The sequence below is a fragment of the Mobula birostris genome, chromosome 1 (assembly GCF_030028105.1).
Source record: "Mobula birostris isolate sMobBir1 chromosome 1, sMobBir1.hap1, whole genome shotgun sequence".
Classification (NCBI taxonomy): Eukaryota; Metazoa; Chordata; class Chondrichthyes; order Myliobatiformes; family Myliobatidae; genus Mobula; species Mobula birostris.
Genome location: NC_092370.1, coordinates 198,240,823 through 198,258,323, shown reverse-complemented (window position 1 = coordinate 198,258,323; position 17,501 = coordinate 198,240,823). Strand labels below are relative to the sequence as shown.

Here is a 17,501-nt window from a genome sequence, read left to right as displayed (position 1 = left end):
GAGGGTACTGCAGTAGATGTGATCTGCATGGATTTTAGTGAGGCATTTGACAAGGTTCCACACAGTATGCTTATTCAGAAAGTCAGAAGGCATGGGATCCAGGGAAGTTTGGCCAGGTGGATTCAGAGTTGGCTTACCTGCAGAAAGCAGAGGGTCGTGGTGGAGGAAGTACATTCAGATTGGTGGGTTGTGACTAGTGGTGTCCCACAAGGATTGGTTCTGGGACCTCTACTTTTCGTGATTTTTATTAATGACCTGGATGTGGGGGTAGAAGGGTGGGTTGGCAAGTTTGCAGAGGACACAAAGGTTGGTGGTGTTGTGGATAGTGTAGAGGATTGTCGAAGATTGCAGAGAGACATTGATAGGATGCAGAAGTGGGCTGAGAAGTGGCAGATGGAGTTCAACCCAGAGAAGTGTGAGGTGGTACACTTTGGAAGGGCAAACTCCAAGGCAGAGTACAAAGTAAATGGCAGGATACTTGGTAGTGTGGAGGAGCAGAGGGACCTGGGGTACATGTCCACAGATCCCTGAAAGTTGTATCACAGGTAGATAGGGTGGTTAAGAAAGCTTATTGGATGTTAGCTTTCGTAAATCGAAGGACAGAGTTTAAGAGTTGCGCAGTAATGATGCAGCTTTATAAAACTCTGGTTAGGCCACACTTGGAGTACTGTGTCCAGTTCTGGTCGTCTCACTATAGGAAGGATGTGGAAGCGTTGGAAAGGGTACAGAGGAGATTTACCAGGATGCTGCCTGGTTTAGAGAGTATGCATTATGATCAGAGATTAAGGGAGCTCGGGTTCTAATCTTTGAAGAGAAGGAGGATGAGAGGAGACATGATAGAGGTGTACAAGATATTAAGAGGAATAGATAGAGTGGACAGCCAACGCCTCTTCCCCAGGGCACCACTGCTCAATACAAGAGGACATGGCTTTAAGATAAGGGGTAGGAAGTTCAAGGGGGATATTAGAGGAAGGTTTTTTACTCAGAGAGAGGTTGGTGCGTGGAATACAGTGCCTGAGTCAGTGGTGGAGGCAGATACGCTAGTGAAATTTAAGAGACTATTAGACAGGTATATGGAGGAATTTAAGGTGGGGGGGGGTTATATGGGAGGCAGGGTTTAAGGGTCGGCACAACATTGTGGGCTGTACTATTCTATGTTCTATTTTCACTCACCTTGTCATCTAATTTCAATATATAATGTTCTGCATGTCCCAGTAATAAGTTTTACTGTACCTACCACACTCAGTTCCTCACCTTTATTGAAAAAAACTTGACTTCCAAAGGAATACAAACCAAGTTTATGCAAAGTTTCTTAATCCGTTATCATTTAATATCATGGCTTCATTCTGCTGAAACTGCACTAGATCCTATTCAGAATCTTGTATATGTTCAATAGACAATACTGAAAGCAATGGTCCAGATAGAGTCAGACTAAATCTTTATATGATTGAACCACTGTTTACCTAGCTTTGAAATCCAGAGCAATTGAGATAAAGACTAACATTTAGTAATTCTGGTACTTTTGTATCAGCTTTTGGTGATTTATATATGTAAGCACATACACACCTCTTGCTCTTCCACAGTTCCAGTCTCTAACATAAGAACATAAGAAATAGGAGCAGGAGTAGGCCATCCGGCCCATCGAGCCTGCCCCGCCATTCAATAAGATCATGGCTGATCCTTCCGTAAACTCAGCTCCATTTGCCGGCCTTTTCCCCATAACCCTTAATTCCCCTACTATGTAAAAATCTATCTAACTGTATCTTAAATATATTTAGTGAGGAAGCCTGAACTGGTTCCCTGGGCAGAGGATTCCAGAGATTCACCACTCTCTGGGAAAAATAGTTTCTCCTCATCTCCGTCCTAAATCTTCTCCCCTGAATCTTGAGGCAATATCCCCTAGTTCGAGTCTCACCTACCAATGGAAACAACTTTCCTACTTCTATCTTATCTATCCCTTTCAAAATTTTGTATGTTTCAATAAGTTTCTACCAATTAAGAAAGAGTTCAATGCTTTTAGGCCACAGATACAATGCAGATATTCTCAGAGTCTCTGCCAAAGAATTTCATCTGCCAATGTTTATGCCACTAAAATATCTCGCTTGTCACCTTGTAACTTATTGACTCATTTACAGAAATCTTTCTAATCAAGCATGCCCTCAAAGCTTCACACACAGTAGCCTGATTTTGAATTGTTTCTATATTTTCTGCATAGAGATAACTGTAAACATTCAAAAGTTATGGAAACACATTTAATTTCCTCTATTAAGTCTATAGATTAGATCTATTAATCTATGGTCAGAAGTGAAAAACGTTGTGGTAGCATGTTGTCCTTCTGTTTCCTAATCTTCATGTTCATCATTCCTGGGATGTTTTGGCTTGGTATTTGACATCAGAATTTAAATTTGCTACCTACCTTCATGCTGTTTTCAATTGCTTTATCACATGTTGAATCTCCATTCTCTTCATATATTTTGTGTTAATGTTCATTGCATTCTTTCTGAAATGTCCTGCGGATTCTCCCCAAGCCCAATCATGAAGCAGAAGAAATCCTGTGACAAGATCTGAGAACAATAAATAGTTACCTGGCTTTTCAGCACCTGCCATTAGTAGCTTATTGACAATGGAAGAAGCTATTTCAAATTGGAGTTCTAGTGATGGAAGCACCATCTTTACCTATTTCTGTTAATGATAAATGCTAGGAATCAGACATGTGGATCTAAGATTGTTTTTCATTTGAGATTTCCTGCAATTGATCTCACTCTATATGACTTAACAGGGTTTTGCCCCCTTCAAAAATTATAATAGAATGTAACAAGGGATTGTTTAATTTATTTACACTTTTCATAATGCTGATTTTAAGTTTGGTAATATATCCCTGCCATCTAGAGTTACTATAGCAAGGAGATTAGGGGTCATTAAACATTCTGAAGGTTTATTTCAGCTGTGAATTGAATTGAATTGACTTTATTTCTTACATCCTTCAAATACATGAGTAAAAATCTTTACGTTACATCTCCATCTAAATGTGCAATGTGCAATCATAATAATTTATAATAAATAGAACAGTCAATGTAATATAGAGTACACTCAAATCAGCATGAGTTCATCAGTCTGATGGCCTGGTGGAAGAAGCTGTCCTGGCTTTTATGCTGCGGTACCCTTTCCCGGATGGTAGCAGCTGGAATAGATTGTGGTTGGGATGGCTTGGGTCCCCAGTGATCCTACCGGACTTTTTTTACACACCTGTCCTTGTAAATGTCCTGATTCATGGGAAGTTCACAACTACAGATGCACTGTAATTACCAAAGTACATTGTCTAAAACACACATTTAAGTCATTTGGCTCTTCATACCTGTCCTGGTTTTTCAAATTTAGTCCCATTCTCCTGGTTATTCTCCACAATCTTGCAAATTTGTTTTAGTGGGAATTGTTTTCCACACCATGTTAAAATAACATAGGCAGAAATTAAGATGGTAGGTGACAAGAGTTTCATTACAGTGAAGTAAGTGAGGTGAAAATTGTGAAATTGGACTTGTAGTTATTGTAGATTTGAACAAAAACAGATTGAACCAAGAATTATGAATATTACCTTGGATCTGGAGAAGTCCAGGTCGTGGGAGCTGATCTTCTGAAATTGTTCTCTTAAGCCATTTCTTCTCACTTTATTCTTGCAGTTTCTTCCTGAAGTGATTTTTTTTCAGAATATAGAACAGTACAACACAGGAACAGGCCCTTTAGCCCATAATGTCTGTGCTGGACATGATGCTGAATTAAGCTAATTCTCTTCTGCCTGTACATGGTCCATATCCCTCTATTCCCTGCATATCCATGTGTCTATCTAACAGCCGTTTAATGCCATTATTATACTTACTTCCATCACTTCTCCTGACAGCCCATCCAGGCATCTGCTACTCTCTATGTAAGAAAACTCTGGCCAGCAGACCTCCTTTAAACTTACCCCTCTCAACTTAAATGCATATCCTCTGGTACTTTACATTTCTTCCTGCAAAAAACCTTCTGACTGTCTACCCTATCTATGCCTATTATAATGTTATGAACTTCCATCATGTCTCCCCTCAGCATGTGCTGCTCCAGAGAAAACAATCAAATTGGTTCCAACTCTCCTTTTGGCTGATACCCTCTAATCCAGACAGAATCCTGGTAAATCTCTTCTGAATCCTTTCCAGAGCCTCCACATGTGTCCTGTAATGGGCAAACAGAAATGCACAGAATGCTCCAAGTGCAGCCTAACCAAACCAAAGCAGACTCAATGGGCCAAATGGTCTAATTCTGCTCCTAAGTCTTATGGTCTTTTATCTAGCTGCAAATGATTTCCTGAATCTCATACTCAGTCTTCCTATTAACAAAATCAAGCATTCCATGAGCCATTTTTTACCATCCTATCTACTTTGTGGCCACTTTCAATGGGTTATGTATCTAGACCCCCAGGATGTCTCTATACTTCAGTGCTGTTAAGGGTCCTGCCATTAAAAATAAAACTTCCTCTTACGTTAGACCTCCTGAAGTGTAACAGCTCACACCCACCCCACCCCTCTCCTGAAAAGGTTATGCCATGTTGTCCGGTTTCAAACTGTCTTTGGCCTCCTATGACCCATAGACAAACTTGTAAGTGATTTCATTGATATCTGATTGTGCCTCACAAGAACCATGCCATCAAAAAGCACCTATGCAGACCTGGCAGCATGCTAATCACAATACAGTGGATTGCCAAGAAAGATTGCCAGTGCTTTTACTGCTATCTTTAACAGGTCTTTCTTCAAAAACATTTAAGTATTATCTCTATCTGAGGAAACAAGATGTTGCTGTATGTGCTCTATAGATCTTTATTTTGATTGTGTTATATTACAGTTAAGTGTAGTAACAGCAATCAAAAATATTCATTTTAATCAAAGGAATGTACCATTAAATAAATAATAAAAATAACAATGTGAGGACTTTCAATACAAAAATTTATTAGACATTAACATCCATTTCCATTTAACTTTATAAAGATTAAATTGCAATAATATATCCTTTATAGTGAAACTGTATTATATTTATATTGTATACAGCAGATCTGCTTCAAAAAGTAATGTCATAATAGCATACTGTGTTACACAAAACTAAATCATATTCACAGAATATACATTCCCGTGCATTTAAAAACATGACTGCTTTTAAGCCAAAGGTATTGACACTGTACCATTCGCTCTGCTTCTGGTCCGGGTGTGGACACTGGACTCTGTGACATCTTCAGTTTGTTCCTCATTTTTCTTTTCTTTCAATCTGTTAATAAACTTTAAAGTTATCTCATCCCATTCCTCGGGAAGTAGCATCAATAGAAAGCCAATACATATAATGGTTGTTGCAGCTAATCGCACCATGCTGAATATTACCTCATGTTTCAGGAGGTCAACAACTGTGTAAAAAAAAGCAAATTATTCATTAGTAAGTGTTCTTGTATAAGTTATTATTAAAACTAGAAACAGAATGTATCATAACTTTCAATATTAAATACTTACAGCCCAAATGCAATTTGATTATTATCTCAAAAATAGTTATTGAATTATCTAGTTATTTTATTCTATTTATTTTATAAATAAATATATTATTACATTTTAAAATTATACTTACTTGTGCATTAGTCTAAGAATTATAAGTGTCATGTGTCCAATAACAGAAACAAATCATAATATAGATTTTTTTTAATATATGTATAATGTGACACCATTATGTTGCACAACATCCAGAGGCAGGACTTCGTGATCTAGAATTGAGGCAGCACTCAGCTCCAAGTTGATACAGGTGGATCTGTAAAACTTTGAATGAGGACTTACCACCCAGGTCAGTAAAGAGAGAGTGACAAGTTCTGGCTCAATTACTTTCAATGTGAAGTCATATTTTTATATAGGCAAACAGTATACCTAAAGGTCCCATAAACTGCAGTCAGAGGCTTCCTAAAGAGGGGGCTTTGATACAAATAAAAAAATACTTCTAAGTTTTTGCACCCAACTTTATAAAGAAAAGCTTCTATAGATTTGTATAAAGAAAAACATTAGCAAACATTGATACGAATTTGCAGAATGCAGCAGGAGAAATTATATTTGGGAATGAGGAATTGACAGAATTGTTTTTAAATGAATGACACTGATAATCTCCCAGATATGGTGGAGAACAACTAGTTTAAAATAAACTTTTATTGCAAAATGGGACTGAAAACTGATAAATTCCAAGGATCTGATGTTGTATTTCAAGGTTTAGAAAGTAGCGGATATGGAGATACAAGATGCACTGGTTGTCATCTTTCAAAATTCCATAGGTTCTGGAATGTTTTCCACAGATTAGAAGGAAATTTTCTGATTAAGTGTACAGGAAATTCGCAAAGCAATTGATAAGGTAAGGTGCCAAGCAAGACGATTAAACAAGAGCATCAGGTTGGGAAAAATATACTAGCATGGATTAAAGGTTAGTTAATGATCAGAAAAAGAAATGATAAATGGGTCACTGTTGGATGGGGAGGCTGTGGAGTACTACAGTGAATGGTGGTGGGGATTCAGTTGTTCACAATGTGTTTCAATGATAACTTTTGAGAGGACAGGGACATTATATCCAAGTTTGCTAATGAGACAAATCTGAGTGCCAGTGCAGGGTGCAGAGAGAATTTAGGGTCATATGAACAACTTAGTAAAAGCTTGAGAACATGCCAGACAAAATATATCATGGAAAATTGGGAGGTCATTGTTTTAGTAAAAATGTAGTAAGGTGGAGTATCCTTTAAGCATTAAAGCATGTTAGTGTTGAAAACTATTTCGATGTCCATATATACACAAACTGCTAACATGCAGTTCCACCAAGCCAACAGAAAAGAAATAGCACCTTCTCATTTAGTGCAAGAGGATTTCAGTAAAGAGTAAAGATGTCTTGTTGGATGCCAGAATTTTTCCCACAGACTGGAAGGTAATAATGTGTAGATAAGTGATATTTCAGACCCTGAAATATTACATAGAACATAGTTCAGCATTGGAAAAGCTGCTTTAGCTCACAATGTCTATGGGACTATGGACCCATGAGGGAGGAGCTGGCCAAAGTTGACCGGAAAATACCCTAGCAGGGATGACAGTGGAACAACAATGGCAGGTATTTCTGGGAATAACACAGAGGGTGCAGGATCAGTTCATTCCAAAGAGGAAGAAAGATTCTAAGGGGAGTAAAGGGTGACCGTGGATGACAAGGGAAGTCAAGGACAGTATAAAAATAAAAGAGAGGAAGTATAACATAGCAAGGATGAGCGGGAAGCCAGAGAATTGGGAGACTTTTAAGGAGCAACAGAAGATAACTAAAAAGGCAATATGTAGGGAAAAGATGAGGTACAAACTTAAGCTAGCCAAGCATATAAAGGAGGATAGTAGAAGCTTCTTCAGGTATGTGAGGAGGAAAAAATTAGTTAAGACCAAATTTGGGCCCTTGAAGATAGAAACGGGTGAAATTATTATGGGGAACAAGGAAATGGCAGATGAACTGAACAGGTACTTTGGATCTGTCTTCACTAGGGAAGACACAAACAATCTCCCAGATGTAATGGTGGCCAGAGGACCTAGGGTAACAGGAACTGAAGGAAATTCGCAGCAGGCAGAAAATGGTGATGGGTAAACTGATGGGACTGAAGACTGATAAATCCCCAGGGCCTGACGGTCTGCATCCCAGGGTACTTAAGGAGGTGGCTCTAGAAATCGTGGACGCATTGGTAATCATTTTCCAATGTTCTATAGATTCAGGATCAGTTCCTGTGGATTGGAGGGTAGCTAACGTCATTCCACTTTTTAAGAAAGGATGAAGAGAGAAAACAGGCAATTATAGACCAGTTAGCCTGACATCAGTGGTGGGGAAGATGCTGGAATCAATTATAAAAGATGAAATAGCGGCATATTTGGATAGCAGTAGCAGGATCGGTCCAAGTCAGCATGGATTTATGAAGGGGAAATCACGCTTGACTAATCTTCTGGAATTTTTTGAGAATGTAACTATGAAAATGGACATGGGAAAGCCAGTGGATGTAGTGTACCTGGACTTTCAGAAAGCCTTTGATAAGGCCCACATAGGAGGTTAGTGGGCAAAATTAGAGCAAATGGTATTGGGGGTAGGGTACTGACATGGACAGAAAATTGGTTGACAGACAGGAAACAAAGAGTAGGGATTAATGGGTCCTTTTCAGAATGGGAGGCAGTGACTAGTGGGGTACTGCAAGGCTCAGTGCTGGGACCGCAGCTATTTACAATATACATTAATGATTTAGATGAAGGGATTAAAAGTAACATCAGCAAATTTGCAGATGACACAAAGCTGGGTGACTGTGTGAAATGTGAGGAGGATGTTATGAGAATGCAGGGTAACTTGGACAGGTAGGGTGAGTGGGCAGATGCAGTTTAATGTGGATAAGTATGAGGTTATCCACTTTAGTGGCAAGAACAGGAAGGCAGATTACTATCTGAATGGTGTCAAGTTAGGAAAAGGGGAAGTACGAGATCTAGGTGTCCTTGTTCATCAGTCACTGAAAGTAAGCATGCAGGTACAGTAAGCAGTGAAGAAAGCTAATGGCATGTCGGCCTTCATAACAAGGGGAGTTGAGTACAGGAGCAAAGAGGTCCTTCTGCAGTTGTACAGGGCCCTGGTGAGACCACACCTGGAGTATTGTGTAAAAGTTGCTGGTGAACGCAGCAGGCCAGGCAGCATCTCTAGGAAGAGGTGTAGTCGACGTTTCAGGCCGAGACCCTTCATCAGGACTAACTGAAGGAAGACCGAGTAAAGGATTTGAAAGTTGAAGGGGGAGGGGGAGATCCAAAATGATAGGAGAAGACAGGAGGGGGAGGGATGGAGCCAAGAGCTGGACAGGTGATAGGCAAAAGGGGATACGAGAGGATCATGGGACAGGAGGTCCAGGAAGAAAGACAAGGGGGGGGGAACCCAGAGGATGGGCAAGAGGTATATTCAGAGGGACAGAGGGAGAAAAAAGAGAGTGAGAGAAAGAATGTGTGTATAAAAATAAGTAACAGATGGGGTACGAGGGGGAGGTGGGGCATTAGCAGAAGTTAGAGAAGTCGATGTTCATACCATCAGGTTGGAGGCTACCCAGACGGAATATAAGGTGTTGTTCCTCCAACCTGAGTGTAGCTTCATCTTTACAGTAGAGGAGGCCGTGGATAGACATGTCAGAATGGGAATGGGATGTGGAATTAAAATGTGTGGCCACTGGGAGATCCTGCTTTCTCTGGCGGACAGAGCGTAGGTGTTCAGCAAAGCGGTCTCCCAGTCTGCGTCGGCTCTCGCCAATATATAAAAGGCCACATCGGGAGCACCGGACACTTGAATTTCCAGCATCTGTGGAATTCCTGTTGTTTGGAGTATTGTGTACAGTTTTCGTCTCCAAATTTGAGGAAGGACATTCTAGCTATTGAGGGAGCGCAGCGTAGGTTCATGAGGTTAATTCCCGGGATGGCGGGACTGTCATATGTTGAATGATTGGAGCGACTGGGGTTGTATACACTGGAATTCAGAAGGATGAGAGGGGATCTGATTGAAACATGGAAGATTATTAAGGGATTGGACACGCTAGAGGCAGGAAACATGGCCCCGATGTTGGGGGAGTCCAGAACCAGAGGCCACAGTTTAAGAATAAGGGGTAGACCATTTAGAACGGAGTTGAGGAATAACTTTTTCACACAGAGAGTTGTGGTTCTCTGGAATGCTCTGCCTCAGAAGGCAGTGAAAGCCAATTCTCTGGATTCTTTCAAGTAAGAGTTAGATAGAGCTCTTAAAGATAGCGGAGCCAAGGGATATGGGGAGAAGGCAGGAAAAGGGTACTGATTGTGGATGATCAGCCATGATCACAGTGAATGGCAGTGGTGGCTCGAAGGGCTGAATGGCCTACTCCTGCACCTATTGCCTATTGTCCGTACCAACCATGGTACCAATCCAAACTAATCCTAGCTGCCTGCACATGGTCTGTATCCCTCTAATTCTTATCTATTCATGCATCTGTCTAAATGCTTCTTAAACGTTTTATCATATTTGCTTCATTCACTTCCCTTGGCTGTGTGCTCCAGGCACCTATCACTATCCATGTAAAAATAATGTGCCTCATAAACGTTCTTCAACTTTTCCCATCTCAACATTAAGTTTTACACTCTAGTATCTGATATTTTCATCCCGGGAAAAACACTGACTATTTATCCTACCTGTGCCATTCAGAATTTTATGTATTCTGTTAGGTTGCCTCTCAACCTCCAGTGATCCAGAGAAAATAATTCAAATTTGTTCAAGTTCCTCTTATAGCTAATACATTCTCTAAGCCAGGCAACAAACTTGTGAACTTCCTCTGAACCCTTCCCATAGCTTCCATATCCATCTTATAGTTCAGCAACAAGAACCACATATAATACTTCAAATATGGCCAAACTAAAGTTTTATACAGCTGCATATATACTCAAAGTTTCACCAGACTGATTCTATTGGAGATATTAAACAGACTAGCCCTATGTTCTCCAGGTTTAAAATAATCTCACTGAAACATACAAAATTCTTATGGACTTGACAGGATAAATGCTGAGATGACATTTCCCTTGCTTGGGGTATTTGGAATTGATGGATGTATTCTCAAAATGAAGAGATGGCTGTTCAGGACTAAGATCAGAAGAAATTTCTTCCCTAAGAAGAAGGCGAATCTTTAGAATTCTCTGGAGTCTGGAAGCCCAGTCTGAGTGCATTCAAGATAGGTACAAAATTTCTAGGCTGAGGAGAATCTCTCTACCTTACAGATACTGCAATTGTTATTAAATAATAATATTTTTAATATTAAGGAAATCAACAAATAATCCAAGAAAGTGGTACAAAGGTCAACAATTACTTTATTAAATGATGGAGCTGGTGCAAGGGAGCCATATATAAAAAACATAATCAGTCAGAACCTGAAGGGCACCAGCAGGCTGCTCTTCAAATCCAATGCAATAGTTCATTTAACTACACAGTTCATTACTTTCAGAGGTCAGTCTTGTTCCTTATTATTCTCAATCTCAACCAGAACTTAAACTGCATAATATAAAGCACCAATTATGTGTACGTTTGGAGCATTTCAGAGAGAATGCATTAAAAGAGAAGTAAAGAAGAAAACTGCAAGCAGACAGACTCCATGGAAACTGCAATATCCTGTAAGAAGAATTTTAATTGCATGCATTTTCTATTGCCAAAGTTTGAAAGTATATATTTTCAGAAGATAAAAGCAGCAAAGGGCAGCAAAACAGAAGCAGAGGGAGATGGAGACACAAGAGACTGTAGATGACAGGACTATGAGCAAAATCACAAGTTGATGAATCGAAGCTGAGCAGTATTTCACAGGTTTCCGTATAGTTATACTGATGTGTTAGGCACTCAATTGCTTAACCTGCTGAGTACTTCCTGTATTTTCCATTCTTATTTCCAGCTTCCAGTTTATTGATTTTCATTTGCTAGGTTATTGGGAAGTATTGAGTGCTTTCCAGACAGTGACTTACCAGAAAAATTATAATATGCCAGTAACTAACTCAAATTAGAGGCATGGGTAGCTATTAAAATTATTGCCAAAGTTGTCAGGTTGCTTTAACTCCTTGCACCTTCAAATGTTTTTTTGAAATTAGTCTAAATCCTGTAAGATCCTATCCCACAACCACCATCACAAGAATAACTAGGGATGGCAATAACGCCAGCTGTACAGAACAATGCAGTTATATTTTCTATTCCACTTACCATCAGTGAGAAGCACAACCGTAGCAATAGCAATTTGTACATTTGCTAATTGTGGCCAGCTCCCAAAAAATGAATAATTTTTAAAAAATTCACTGTTGATATTTCTGTTTCACCATTAACAGTGGAAAAGAAAAGTTCCACAGGATAACTGAATTAGCAAATGTACAAATTGCTATTGCTACGGTTGTGCTTCTCACTGATGGTAAGTGGAATAGAAAATATAACTGCATTGTTCTGTAATATTCTGACCAAACTATATTAGAACTGCAAAGGATTATGTTTCTAGCACAGGCAGATTTCTACAGAAAGCAAACAATATAGAATGAGGTCAGAGGTTCGTTCCTTTCCATCCAATAGTTTGGCGTTCTCCTAAAGTTGTCTATTTGCATTATGGTTGACTGTGATACCTTAGGTTTTAAGGTATTTCATTTGGTTTATGTATTTTAGCCATTTTGACCATTTAACCATGAGTTCACCCGGCTTCTGTGAGGTCTGTGTGCAGACACTATGGCTGTTGTGTTTTCACACCCTTAATCACATTGCATAAATGTCAAGCACTACAGCCACCTGTGATGGCTGAGGTCCAGAAAGGCAAGTGGGGTTAAGGCTCACAGGTAAGTAATGGCCATTTCATTGCAACTATGAAGGTATAACTTGAAAGTGATTCCAGAAATTAAAATATAATAAAGAGAAAATGGTTCAGTGGAAGGGTGTATAGTTCGGCATATGCAAGAAGAGAGCTGAGGCCAAAGGTAATAGGGATAAAGAAGGAAGCTGGTAAAGAAAATCAGAGAATTGTAAAAACTTAAAATGACTTTTAGCTAATTTTTTCTTTCAATAGTAGCTATGTCAATGACATTGTGATAGATAGTGATCGCAGAAACTTGGCAATAATAAATAACTGGTATTTACAGAATTTCACAACTTTCAACATCACTGCTTTCAATAAGGATTGATGTAAAAGTTCAAGAAGCACTTTAGCTGTAAAATGCTGGAACCTACACTATTTAAACCATAATGAGGATCAAAGCATATCAAAGTGAAGCTATCCTCCCCAATACAGTGAAAGAAGACAGTTTTTATAAAGGTCAGGCAATTTATTCAGCCAGATTAACACCAGGGAACAAAGACAAACTTTTATCCAATAGTTTTGTCACTTTTAATACTTCTTAACCTAACGTACAAAAGAAAATAATTATTTGATAGCTTTACTATGAAGGACAGAAGCTCAATGTACAGTGAAGACAAGAAAATTACCTGCATTTCCAGGGACACTGAGTACAGTCCCAATGGATATGAGTATAGGATATGTTAAGACAACGCCGACATTCACAAGGATATTGAAGGCTGCAGAAAAAGCAACAATAAATATATTTCATATGTTGAGGTGAATTATTTATATATTCCCATTCTGGACAGAACAACAACAGCACCGACTGTTTTGAGTAGATTACTGTCAGTTATGATATAGGTTAAATAGATAATAATCTTACTTTGGAAATTGTATTGCTGTTTCGTATGTATGAAGACAGACTTTTTTGTGAAAAAGTGAACTGCTGTGAGTCATCATTAATCTTCCTGACGAACATTCCCATAGCTGCCTAAGGACAGTGGGGTCTGCACCAATGGATACATTAGGTCCACCTCAATTAAAAATGATCCCACCTGTTAAGACTGGGTGATATTGTTTTCATCTCAGCTAATTATCACTGGTGCGAATGATACAACACCCTTAACCCCCTGAGATGGAGCTATCCTCTGTCCATGGTCCTAGTGAGCTGGGTAGTGGGGTGTACAAGCTGGATCTACTCTGCCTTCTTCTCAGTAACTGTTGATCTTTGAAACTGTTGCCTGGTGCTTTTCAGGCTCTGATTGATTGTGGTTCTTTTTGGTTCCCAAAGTGCAGCAGTATATTTGGCATTCATAGTATTCTTGTGTAGAGACCCTAGGTGTGCACTATGGTCATTGCACATTGGTATATACAAAAGTAGTCAGTGAAGGACTTTTTGGTTCTCACTCAGGATGTCATCTATGAAGCTATATTGTTTTTGCAAGAATTGCCTTTTAAACCTTCAGCCCTTATTAAGTACTATTGTGCTCTCATCTTGGAGACACAACAGACCGCAGATAAAACCATAAGACCCAGGAACAGAATTAGGCCAATTGAGTCTGCTCCGCCATTTTATCATGGCTGATCCATTTCCGTTTCAACCCGTTCTTCTGCCTTCTCCCCATAACTTTTCATGATCTGACTAATCAAGAACCTATCAACCTTTGCCTTAATATGCCCACTGACCTGGCCTCCACAGCCACCCATGGCATCGAATTTCACAGATTCACCACCCCCTGGCTAAAGAAATTCCTCCTTATCTCTGTTCTAAATGGACACCCCTCTATTCTGAGGGTCTGCCCTCTGGTAATAGACTCTCCCACGATAAGAAACATCCTCTCCACACCCACTCTATTTAGGCCTTTCAACAGTCAATAGGTTTCAATGAGATCCATCCCCTCCGCTCATTCTTCTAAGTACTAGCGAATAGAGGTCCAGAGCCATCAAATGCTCCTCACAAGATAAACCTGTCATTCCCAGAATCATTTTCTGAAACTCCTTTGAAGCATCTCCAACATCAGCACTTCTTTAGTTAACTGCTCACAATACTCCAAATGACGCCTCACCAGTGCCTGATAAAGCCACAGCATTACATCCTTGTTTTTATATTCTAGTCTTCTTGAAATGAATGCTAACATTGCATTTGTCTTTCTACACCACTGACCCAACCTGCAAGTTAACCTTTAGGAAATCCTGCACAAGGACTCACATGTTCCTTTGCACTTCAGGTTTTTGAATTTTGTTGTCATTTAGAAAGTAGTCTGCACTTTTTCCTGACACTATATTCCATCTCCCACTTCTTTGCCCATCTCCTAATCCGTCTAAGTCCTTCTGCAATACTAGCTGCCTCCTCACCTATCTTTGTGTTGTCTACAAACTTGGTCACAAAGCTATCAACTCCTTCACCTGAATTATTGACATATAACATGAAAAGAAGCAGTCCCAACACCAACCCCTGCAGAACACAACCAGTCATCAGCAACCAATTAGAAAAGGCTCCCTTTATTCCCACCCATTGTCACTCACCAATGAACCAATTCTCTATCCATGCTAGTATCTTTTTTGTAATACCATGGGCTCATATCTTGCTAAGCAGCCTCACGTGCGGCATTTTGTCAAAGGTCTTCTGAAAATCCAAGCACACATCCACTGATTGTCTATTCTGCTTGTTATTTCCTCAAAGAATTCCAACAGATTTGTCTGGGAAGGTTTTTCCTTAAGGAAACCATGCTGAATTTGGCCTATTTTCTCATGTGCCTCCAAGTACCCCGAAACCTCATCCTCAACATTGTCTCCAACAACTTCCCAACCACTGAGATCAGGCTAACTGGCCCATAATTTCCTTCCTTTACCTCCCTCCCTTCTTGAAGACTGGAGTGACATTTGCACTTTTCCAGTCCTCCAGAACGATGCCAGAATTTATTGATTCTTGAAGGATCATTACTAATGCCTCCATAATCTCTTCAGCCACCTCTTTCAGAACCCTGGGGTGTACACCATCTAGTCCAGGTGATCTATTTACTTTCAGACCTTTCAACTTCCCAAGCACCTTCTCCATAGCGTTAGCAACTGCACTTACTTCTAACCCCACACCCCTTGAACTTCTAGCATACTGCTAGTGTCTTCCATAGGTGCTGGAATGTGAAGCAAAAATCAAACTGCTGGAAGAACTATCTTTGTTTTCAGAAACCTTAGGAAACTCTTGTACATTAGAGAAGCATATCAATTTTATGTAATAGACAATTCTGTTCAGCAATTACTATATTGAAATCAACAACCTAAGTTTGCAGTGCGATTCCCCACATACAGCTTGCCATGTTCAGTTTCAATACATGATTCCATTGATCAGTGTTGAGTTTTCTTCATGCCTATACTTAATGGTCTTGGATTTCTGACTGTCTTGTCATTTATTTCAGCCCATTCGATCACCTAAATCAATTCATTCATAAGAGTTAAGTTTACTTCCTTGAAAGGACTCATCAATCTGAATGAGGGAGGAGACACACTTGTTTTCATTACCCAGTAGCAAAATTAAATTCACCTATAATAAGGCAATATGTAATAAAAATTTAAAAAGCACTTTCAAAGGCTTGATAAATTAAACTGTATCAGATTATTTTTATTATTTATTGTTTTATTTAGACATAGATCATGGCAAAGACCCATCCACCCCCACAAGACCCTGCTGCCAAAGTCTATACGTATGACTAATTAACTTACTAACCCATACGATTTCAGAATGTGGGAGGAAACAGGAGCATCCAGAGAGAATCCACGCAGTCACAGGGAGAACGTATGAATGACTCACAGACTATGTCGGGATTAAACCCGAATTGCTGGTGCCATAATACCCGACATGATGCATCACGCTACCATACCATCCTTATTACTTTAAGGGTAGGGAAACTGAAGGAATTCAACTTCTTAAGAGGCATTTAAGTTACATACCTAACCAAAGCCCAGCAATTCCACAGAGGTAACCCCATGGCAAAGCAGAAAATGAGGACCAATACTCCACTTTTGTAAAATACAATATGACCGGTGCTGATGATATAAAAATTAAATTGAAGAAGCCCAGAGTAGAAATGAAATAGGCTGCTTCTCCAAAATTTGCACTTCCCAGAAACATCTTAAATAGGACCTAGAAGAGATTTAAGGAAACTGGATTAAGTTATTTTATAATGTGGTATATTTTGTAAGTCATAAGAACAGTTGTAATTATACCAATTAAACAATCAAAGTTTTAATTAGATTAGTAATTTTAAAAACATTCTGGAAGTGCCCCACAGGTTCGGTAGCATGTTGGAGAAAGGAAAGAGCTGATATTTCAGATTGATGACTTTTTGTTGCTTTCGGTATGTTCATCTGAATTTGGTCATGTACTTTATAAATTGTGGGGAGATATAGTATCCATAACATTTAACTGAATTGGCAAAAATCAGTACAAAAACAGAACGTTGTCACTTTCAAAATGTAACATTCCATTGTTGGGAGCAGCATCATAAAGATAAGGATTCATTTAATCCCTTTATTAGAAATAAGAACATTGTGCTTCAATGAAAACTATATACATTCTAGTTTAACAGTTATAATTAGACTGTTGATATTTGAAAACTTTTCTACCATTCTTCAAATAGGTGCACAGTTGTGATACTTAATTGGCGATCTTGAAATGTTCCCCAGTTAGAATCAAAAGTAATTACAAGTGGTGTTAAAAGGTTCATTGAACAAATGGTCCACGATTTTCCTAATAACATGTCAACATAATAACTTGGAATAAAATATTAACCTACTCTTAAAAATAATGGTGATATTAAAAAAGCATCAAACGGGCGGAATTGTTTTCCACATTGGAAAGCTAGCATCTGGTTTGGAAGAATCACTGTCAGCCTATCCCATGACTTAAAGCAAATTTTAGATCAGTCTGTCTTTCATTCAATTTGTTAAGTATAAATGAGCTTTTAACCTTGTAATCAATGGTGATGTAGTCTTAAAAAAATGAAAAAGATAAAATACATCATCAAACCACTACTTAGCATAAGTGGTATGAATCATCTGAAAACATACCTTAGCATCACTTCCATATCTGACAAAGATTATCATTGGACATATG

At 39.0% G+C, this 17,501-nt stretch overlaps 1 protein-coding gene across 1 annotated transcript in view; it reads right to left on the bottom strand.

The window, feature by feature from the left end:
- Positions 1–5,117: 5,117 nt before the first annotated feature.
- The window catches only part of slc35f4 (solute carrier family 35 member F4), a 161,958-nt gene continuing 149,574 nt past the window's right edge, over positions 5,118–17,501 (bottom strand). The window contains exons 5-7 of the mRNA XM_072268111.1: positions 16,337–16,529; positions 13,036–13,125; positions 5,118–5,422 (exon numbers count right to left, since the gene is read on the bottom strand). Of these exons, the coding sequence (XP_072124212.1) occupies positions 5,181–5,422; positions 13,036–13,125; positions 16,337–16,529 (525 nt within the window). The 3' untranslated portion in view covers positions 5,118–5,180. The remainder of the gene's footprint in view (positions 5,423–13,035; positions 13,126–16,336; positions 16,530–17,501) is intronic.